General features: G+C 43.6%; 1 protein-coding gene across 1 annotated transcript in view; it reads right to left on the reverse strand.

The window, feature by feature from the left end:
• The window catches only part of MALRD1 (MAM and LDL receptor class A domain containing 1), a 433,259-nt gene that overhangs the window by 273,615 nt on the left and 149,665 nt on the right, over positions 1-9,979 (reverse strand). The window contains exon 18 of the mRNA XM_019529906.1: positions 7,987-8,278. Within this exon, the coding sequence (XP_019385451.1) occupies positions 7,987-8,278 (292 nt within the window). The remainder of the gene's footprint in view (positions 1-7,986; positions 8,279-9,979) is intronic.

Raw genomic sequence — 9,979 nt, forward strand, 5'->3', positions numbered from 1 at the left:
TTAAAAAAAAATAAACAGCTCTTAGTCTTCTGTGCACAAGAGTAAACCTCCTCAATATTGTACTCTCATCAGCCATGCTCAGATTATGACTCCAGCTGTGAAAGAGACAGCATGGGTCACATCCTTGATACTTCACCCTGTGAGATCATAGTTTAGATCCCCCTATGGTAGACCAAGGGTATTACAGCTCCTAGGCACGTGTTAAAGACAACCTTATTGCCCTTGGTCAGAACCAATCCTCTTTGGGAAGGGCTGAAATATCTCCAGGATATTACTTTGTTCTCAACAGCAGTATTTTTAAACTTCAAACCGTACCAGCAAATAATGCCAGAAGGTACCCCTGAGAAGTAACATATACACAGTAGCATAACTAGGGCAGGATGACTGGGACAGCCAACCCGAGTGCCAATTTGGGCTGAAAAAATATCAGCTGCTGCCCGAGCTGTATAATTGCATCAGCGCCAGCTGCAAGTCACTGATGCCCCTATGCATCCTGATGCTCCAGGAGCTGCTTTGTTACACCTTTGCATGTACACATTTTCCTTCAATAATCTTATCTGGTGGCACTTATCTGGTGTGATTTAGGAAAAGTAAATCCAGCATTTATACAGAGGGAGTTGGACTAGATGACCCTTGATGTTCCTTCTAATGCTATGGTTCCTTTCCATGACTTTGAAAACCACACTGCCTCTGCTAGTGAAATACACCCCACTGGAGAGCAGTGGTTACTGAACCTCCCAAATGGGATGGACAAAAGAGCATAATCAAGAATGGGAAGAACCGTGACATTCTCAATACCATTTAGCTTGTTAGACACACATGAGAAAATAAGTTATGCCAAACAAAAGTATGAACTTTTATACCTCCTGTTACACCTTTATTCTGTAAAGTGGAGCAGAGGAAGAATTGTAACTCTGAGTCACTGAAGGATTTTTGTAACACAGCATGTATAAGCCAGGTAGAGACATTACACTTTTACCAGTATAAGCAATTGGAAACGGGTCTAGACTTGTAACAGAACAGAAGTTCGGCACACACTAGCTTAAAAATGGTTGGACCTAGTCTGAGATTTGCCCCACCAACCAAAGGGGAAATGTGTGTTCTGTTCACAACTGATCTAAACTATGCTGCTTACAGAAACTCAGATAATTTCCACCCCAGGCTTTTTGAATGTCTATGCCCAGCCTTAGAATCTAGTCCACAGTGAAAAAAGCTATAGTAAGGGAGGTAAATACTTGTGTCAGAACAGACCTTCCTTGTGCCTTCCTGAACATGCTACCACTGCAGAAAAGGCAGAACACCGGATATTATCGTACACATGACTATTCATACAGTGAGAAGTTGATAAGCATTACCCTGAAATGAGGCTTTATTGTTTCTGCGACTCAATATTCCAAGCAGCTCTCATCAGCTTGCCAGTCTGGTGTTGTTGCTAAGCAGCGTCATGCAGACAGACAGTTAGTCAGCAGTCCATGACAAGGCTAACTTTCAAAATGATTTTTTTGAGTTCTCAAGCTCTCTCCTGAACTCTTTAAATATTACTGCACATTTGTCCAAAGGGAAGAAAAGGAAATACACATTTTAAATGTTTAGAACCTCACCGCTTTGTTGTAGAATTGTACAGCTGTTCCCTTTTAGAGTCAACATCTGTGACTGCTGCCTGTACAGATATTGACATAATACCATCTATTCTATTCTATTCAGGTTCCTATATCCTACTGATTACTATAGCAGCCAACTGGTTCATATGACTTGCAAATACAGAACATTTCAGCACACTGCGTGTTTCACCATGTCGTATTTGTTATTTATCAGCATCACGAGAATATCCCAGGGTATCTGAAATTTAATGACTTCATTTAAGAAAGGAATATTAAAAAAAAAAAGAATGATCTCAATATTTCTTCAAGGTTCTTTTACTATCTTTGACGGGGAAATGATTTCAGTAGATGGAAGGACTTAAGAACAGTGAGTAATTTGCAGATGAATGACCAAACTGGGCAAAGGTATAGTAGAAAAGGACAACCATGGACTTCTACCATTACAATTTGCCATTTGACTAGTAACTCCAGAGAATGAGAAACAACCATCTCAGTCAAGATTTCACTGTTATAACATCATAAATCGGTTTACCAGTATTATTCCCATTTTGACTACATTTGAAGATTCAAACACAAGATGGCAACACAATCAGAGATGCATTTGGAGTGAGAACAAATACAAATAAGCACAGTGACACGATTTGCCTGATTCTTTTTTATATTATATTGAAGCATATATCTATGGAAAAAAGACTGCACCAACATCAGTCTTACTTTGTCAAAGAGAATATATGAAAAGTACAGGGCCTGGTCCTTCCTCATTGTTGGTAATGCCAACCTTGCTAGCCAAACCCCTCTCATTAAATGGCAAGGAACAAGCAACCAGATATCTGCTGGCCACATAACTATGTTCTGAGGAATCTTTATAAAATGTAACCATAATCTATTTGAAACCAAGACTAAATGCTTTGGTTTCTCTTTATCCTCCTTGCACAATTCTGTGTGCTATTTTGTCTTCCCATACCACAGACAGATCAAAGGATCCCTTAATCCAAGAAAATATTGTTTCATAGTAGCTCCAGCCTGGAATCTTTGAAAACCAACTTATCCCTGGTTAAGACAAGCAAAAATTATTTAGCTGGGTCAAGACAAATAGACTTATGTAGACACTATATAATATAGACACCAATACAATACTCATATCATCACTTTAAAAGTGCTGTGAATCTGTAAAGTTCCACACATTACATCTAGGGCATGCTACTTCAAGGAACAGGTCCCTCGTGACTGTTTCTGAGGCTCATACAGCTTTTTAATAGGGGTTTTTTTTGTTCAAAAGGCTATTCAGAACATTTTTTACAAATCAAAACCATAGCTTTTAAAGTTTGAAATGTTGCCACAGGGACTCTCACCTACTGTTAGGTCAAGCAAATCCAAAAACATCAGGTAGTGAAGAATTAGAAACCTCAGCAACTGCACTATGTAGCAGGCACAATAATATAATATTTTACTTCACAAGTATTGATCTTGTCTATAATGAGGGCCAGAAAATGATTATGAGAAAAGGAATGGGCAGTATTGTAAGCATATGAGGGATTATGAAGGATGTACTTCAGCCAAAAATAGAAGTGATTTTTTAAAATCTAACCAGGCTTCACTGTGAGCTTAGAACAAGATCCCAGCTCAGATGGATTCAATGCTGAAGAGTATCTCATGTAAAATAATTGATTCATACTCCCATTCCCCAGTTAGGTGGGGAAATACTAGCTTCATTTTATTGTTAGGGAAAGGAAGCAAAGAGATGAATGCAAGGATCAAATTTGGTCTTTAAATAATGCAATGCCTAGGATTTGCTTTAGGATACAATTCAAGTTATCAGTATTAGGCAGCTAGAATCCCTATGCTGGTAATGGAGAGACTCTGGAATCATGAGAGAGCAACGCAGGTTTAAGAGCTTAAAGTACTCTACAGACAGATTGGAGAGCATTAAATGCTTCCAAAAAGATTGTGTATGGAGCAATCTCTCTATATATCTATTTTAGGGAGCTGGATTTATTTTTAAGTATTAAATTTGTGATTTGATAAGTTGGATTAATAATAAATATAGTAAAAAAAATTAAATGATTGTGCAAGGAAACTGAATATGGTACCTGTGAGGGCGTGGGGCCTAGGAGCAGCCGTGTACTCCCTAGCGCCCCCTACCATCACGTAAGGTGGACTCAGCACCCTCGGATTCTCGCCCGCCACGTCTTTGATAATAAATAAGTTTAGATGGGAGGCTGCCTTTATCCCCCTAGTGAATGGTACGTATGTTCCTGCCCCTACTCCATATGGAGTATCTCTGTGCACCTCTGCCTTAAGGGCTATGTGTGCCTCCAAACCTCCCCTTTAGCACACCCCAAGCCTCACAGCTGTTCCGGGGGGCGTTGTGTGGTCCCCTGCCCTCTGGCGCCCTCTCTGGCACCCCGGGCGCGTCACCCACCTTGCGCCCCTGGGCCTGGCCCGTAGCCGCCGCCCTGTTACCGGCGCCCCTGGGCCTGTTACACTCTAGGGCTACTACTCAGCCCGCTGCCCCACTCTGGGACCTATGACACGCTCTCTGCGGCCGTTGCCCCCTTCTGGGCCTACGCCACGCTCTTCATGCGCTCTCACTGCCCCTCTCTGGGGCCTGTGCCGCACCTCTCGCGCCCACTGCCCCTCTCTGGGGCCTGTGCCGCACCTCTCTGGGGCCTGTGCCACGTTCTCCGTGGCTGTTGCCCCCTTCTGGGCCTACACAGCGCTCTTCACGCGCACTCGTTGCCCCTTCTGGGGCCTCGCCCTCTCTGGGGCCTAAACTGCGCTCCTCGCGCTTGCGGCTCAGGTGGCCGCAGCCACGCCTGGCCCCTTGACCCTTCTCTGGGTCGTCTGCCCCACTGGGCAAAACACCGCCCTTACGGGCTGGGTTCCAAAACCCCGCACACCACACCTCTCCGGCGCAAACAGTAGTGCCCCACTGGCACCGCTGACTGTGCCACTACTGGGCACTCGGGACCCCCAGGTTACTGGGGAGCTCCCGTGAGGCCTCCTCTCACCCCTACAGCCTCACCCGGTCCTCCAGTTTAACCATAACACAAGCCAAGCCCAAATGGCTGTAACGAAACCAACAAAGAGCCTTCTCGCTCGTAATACGTGCTCCCAGCCCCGGCAGGGCTTCCACCGTACCTCTCTTTAGGGCCCTCTCCTCCCTAGCATCATCACAGCCAGTCAGCGAGGTAAGGCTGCAACCACCCACTCAGGCCGCTCAGCTCAGCCGCAGAGCTCCTGCTCCCACGGCCACCAGAAGGGAACTGCTGCTGGGCCCAAGCCTGAGCTGTTATAAAGGGCCCGGCCCTGCCCCCTTCCGGTCACCTGACCAGCTGGTTGCCAGAGCAACCCGCAGCTGCACTGCCCTGTTGATTGGCAGCTATTTACTTATCTAAGGGACAGGATGCCTCAGTGCTCCTGTGACAGTACCTCACTAAAGAGTGATAAAGCATGTCTAAATAATAATGGTCCAATAAACAAAACTTTACATCTCCTAGCTCTATGACCATTTACTTTGTTATTGACTTTACATCAGCTTTCATAGAAAATACTCTGGAATAATAGTAAACATCAACCAACCCATTACCTTACTATATATCATGTCAATTACTTGTCTGTGAAACAACTTCCAGTCATTGTTGAGACAGTTACTTATCATCCTGCCTACAAAATCTGTGGCTAGTGACAGGAACTAAGCCATATATATCAGGAATGGAATTACAGGAAGGTAAAATTAGGGCTCACTAGAGCAGGGGTGGGCAAAATGGTGGATCTAGCTGGAGGCCAGACTCCATTTCCCAGCAGCCCCTGCCTACATGGCTGGGGCTGGTTTCCAAGGAAACCCCAGCAGCAGCTGTGCTATGATAGCAGGCAGACCAGGATTTTCATGGAGACTGGCCCCAGCAGCACTGACAGGGCATGAAGCAGGGCATGGAGCTGCTCCAGGGCCGGGCTGGGATTTTGTAGCAGTGACAGCATGATGCACAGCCATGATCTGCAGCCTACATGCCCTGGACAGGGGTGTGTAGGTCGTGGATTGCAGCTCGCCTCCAGCTCTTTACAGCAGTGACAGGGTGATCTGGAGCTCGGGCAGAGCCATGATCCATTGCCTGCACACCCCTGCCTGGAGCATGCAGGCTGCAAATTGCAGCTCTGCCATGGCTCTGGATCACACTGTCACTGTCACAAGATCTCAGCCGGGCTCTGGAGCAGTTCTGTGCCCTGCCGCGTGCCCTGCCAGCAGGGGTGGTGCTAGGGAAGTGTTGGGGGGGCTATAGTCACCTCAGAATTCCCCGTAGCCACCCTTCCCAGTGGTGCTGCCACTGCCTGCCCCACACAGGTGGCAGCAGCAGAGCCCGTCTGTCTCCTGCCTGCAGCACAGGGCTACCCCACCAGGAAGAGATTTACACCGCTGCTGCCTGCCAGCCCCGCTAGGGCCAGTTTTCATGAAAACCCTGGCCCTGAGCTCACAGCATGGCTGCTACTGGGGTCTCAGTGGAAACTGGCCCCAACCACATGGACAGAGGCTGTTGGGAATGGAGTCTACTGCCAGTTGGATCCAGCCCATGAGCTGGACTTTGCTCGCCCCTGCACTAAAGGATAGAATCAAAGAATAGTATTATATCATATAGTCCTTTAGTTCAACCACTACACAGATGAAGGATTCACTGTTCTAAACTATCCTAGACGGATGACTTTCCAGCCTGTCAGTGAAATCGTCTAATGAACGAGTTTCCACAGTTTCTCCAGTCTGCTTGCTCCATTGTTCTACTCTTCTTACACTTATGAAGTTCAGACCACAGTCAGGACAACAAGTTCTGTTTCACAGGAAGTGCCAAAGACTGACAATTTTCCTTTTTATTTTTCCTTGGATTGAAAACTTTTTTTTATAAAAATGGAATTGCATATCAGTGTCTAATTTAATGTCAATTCTGAGCTGTTTAATTTGGGAAGAGGTGTGCATTCATCTGTCCATCCAGTTAACAGATTGGCTTGGGATGTGGGGAATTTAGGTTCCTGATTTAGAATGGAAGATTTGTATCCCAGATTGCTCAGATTCAGAACGGTGGCTTGAACTTCAAATCTTCCCTCATCCCAAGCCAGGACCTTAACCACTTGGCTTCAGAATGGGAGCATCTCAAATAGCGTATTTCAGCAAAAAATCACTAAGTTGATAATGTTGGACCAAGTCTAGTCAGATTCTTTTTTGGAAGATTTTTGTTGTCAGTTTTTTTAATAAATTAGGAAGAAAAATATGTCTCTACACTGACAGGAAGAAATAGCAAAGTGAAATCAAATAATCAATTAGAGAAATATTATTCTCCCCCTGAAAAAGTACAAAGTTCTTACCACAGACAAAGCTAGACTGCTTTAAACTATTTTTGTTATAAACCTTAAGCAGCTACATAATCTGATGGTAAATCCCATCCGTATGGAAAACAAACAAACAAACGATTAACAACAAAATAAAAATTACAGCTTCCTGAATCCCACAACCCTCTACAAACAAAGGACAAGAGAAAGAGGGAAATAACAGGCTCCCAATTCAATGGAAATCAATTACAAATGCCTCCCTCCTTCAAAAGGCAAAAAATCCTCACTGTACTACATTGGCCTCAAGCCATGGCAGAAATGCCAAGATGTCAGTGAGAATTGAATATTATATGAATATGCAATACACAAAAACTCACACACAGAGTAGCAAATCTTAGCTCCTAAAAGCAGTCTTATAAACGGGAAGAGCTTTTACAGACTCATTGCTTCCAAATCTCTCACAATCAGAGTGAATGGAAATTAAATTTTATTGTGTGAATGTTAAATCCCAGCCTCAACTAGAAGCTGTGAGTAATTTGGTGGCTTGCTAACAGTTGGAGCCTGAGGGATTATTGAGGGCATGTGCTTGAATGGCAGTTCTGTCACCCTTTCAGCAACTCTGGCAACTAGTGTAGAGGCAGAGAAGGGGTATTCTCTTCTTCTGCCTATCCCTCATGCACCTTTTGTGTCCATGAGGTGTTAGTAGGGAGCAGTGCCCATGCTGCACACTGGGATTGTGCCCAATCTTTTCATGTGGGCTCTAGCAACAAAATTCCTCCTTTGCCTCTTCACACTTGATTTTACAAACTAATTGTTCCACTAAATTAAACAGGACTGAGAACACACGCTTAGCCCAGTTCCTGTAGATTCATTGACTCCTTGCCTAGACAGTATGTTTGCAAAATACTTTGGTTACATTCCAGAAGCTACTTCAAATGGCATTCCTTTTTTTAAAACAAAAGTTTGCAAGATATGTTACTTTAAGATACTTCAAATAAATACAAACAAGATTCTCTCTAGTTTTTCCAATTTGAACTGCAACACTGTTAAACATGTAATGGGAATGTACCTGTTGGAGGTAGTGCTGAGGGTTCTTCTAGTAAGACATCTGTTGATGGCAAGCATTCCTTAGTGAATGTGATGTCATCAAGTGCTATGTCACCCTTGGGGCCTTTCCCAACATGTCCTTCAAAGGTAACCTGAAAGTCTTCATCTGCATCCAGGCCCAATATATGTCTCTGCCAGTAATTCCCTTGGTTTCCAGTCAGGTTGAGGAGGACTTTTTCTTGCCCTGAGGATGTCACTTGATAGACAATTAAAGAGCCAATGCTGGCTCCATACATGTGGTAATAAAAGAGTATCTGTAACAAAGGGTAACAATGTTAAGTGGACAATAAGGTGAGTTAAACATACTTTAACATGAGAGCAACCCCATACTTTCAATACAGAAAAATCCTCAGCACTCGGAAGAGCACTGGCATTGTTGGTTTATCCATTATCCACTGTTTATTAAAGCACAAGGAAAAAAGATTATTGAAAACTATTTTGATAACTATTCATAGATTTATACATATTACTGTCAGAAGGAACCTCAGCAGATCATTGAGTCCACCCCCCTGTCCTGGGCAGGAAAGAGCGCTGGGGTAAGACAACCCCAGCCAGGTGCTTGTCTGGTCTCCTCTTAAAGACCCCCAAGATAAGGGAAAGCACCACCTCTCTTGGAAGCCCATTCCAGATTCTGGCAGCCCTTGCCATAAAGAAGTTCTTCCTGATGTCTAACTTGAATCTGCTCTCTGTCAGTTTGTGGCCATTATTTCTAGTTACTCCAAGGGGTGCCCTGGTAAACAGAGCATCTCTTATCCTTTGTTGTCCCCCCCAATGAATTTCTGGAGAGCCACAAGATCACCTTTCAGCCTTCTCTTGCAGAGGCTGAAGAGATTCCGGTCCCTTAATCTCTCCTAGTAGGCCTTACCTGCGGGCCCCTAACCATATGAGTGGCTGTCCTCTGAACGTTCTCAATGTTATCCACAACCTTCTAAATAAACTAATGAAAGATATTTAGGAAACCAATTTTTTAGTGCTTATATAGCTGGTGTTAAAACTGTTTGGGGCAATATCACATCTATGCTTGAACTGTGAAACTTTTATATTTAAACATAAAAAACAGAAGCTAGGAATGAAATATGCCATTTAGTAGTGGGGAAAATGTTATTCCTGTGACTTTAAACTGGCTCGTGAAGATACTGACATTAGAACATAAGAAGATCATGAAAAAAACATCTTCCCTAACCTTGGAAGGTTTCAAAGCTGGCTTGCTATTACAGAAATGACAAAGAAGGGGGTAGATTTTCCTGGTTGAGATGGCTAGAGTGGGGAAGCAGAATAATAAACAGAATATTAAATACAAGGAAAATGGTGAAGTAGGAAACTAGTAAACACAATACAAGATAGAAACATGGAATAACAGGTGGTATCACCACTTGTTTCTCATACATTATTTAAAATGGAATATTGATATAGGAATTGTCATATTGACTCAAATTGCACTCATCCACATCCTCCCATACCTTGTCTTCGACAATGTTTAATACATGTTTCAAGGGATGATGTAAACCCCCACAGAAACTACCTAATATATTCATAGAGCAAGTCTTTCCTAATTTTAAGCATCTGGCTAAAGTCCTGAAGAAAGAAAACTGATAACCATAATTCTATTCCAGCTATATTAATGAGAGTGAAGAAATTTTTATTTCTTTAAACAAAATCCACATTTTTTTGCTCAATATCATCTTGTGGAAGAAAGTTGTATAAGTTTTAAATATATATTGCATTACATAAATCCTCTCTAAACCACAGGTGAGAGAGGATTTAGTTAGGGAACTTCTGGAGGGGTTGGACATATTCAAGTCAGCCGGTCTGGATGATCTCCACCCTAAAGTTCTAAAGGAACTGGCCGAGGTCATTGCCAGTCCCCTGGCACAACTTTACGAGCACTCGTGGTGCTCTGGTGAGGTACCGGAGGACTGGAAGAGGGCCAACGTGGTCCCCATCTTCAAAAAAGG

This window comes from Crocodylus porosus, unplaced genomic scaffold (genome assembly GCF_001723895.1).
Source record: "Crocodylus porosus isolate Cpor-Errol unplaced genomic scaffold, CroPor_comp1, whole genome shotgun sequence".
NCBI classification, from domain to species: domain Eukaryota; kingdom Metazoa; phylum Chordata; order Crocodylia; family Crocodylidae; genus Crocodylus; species Crocodylus porosus.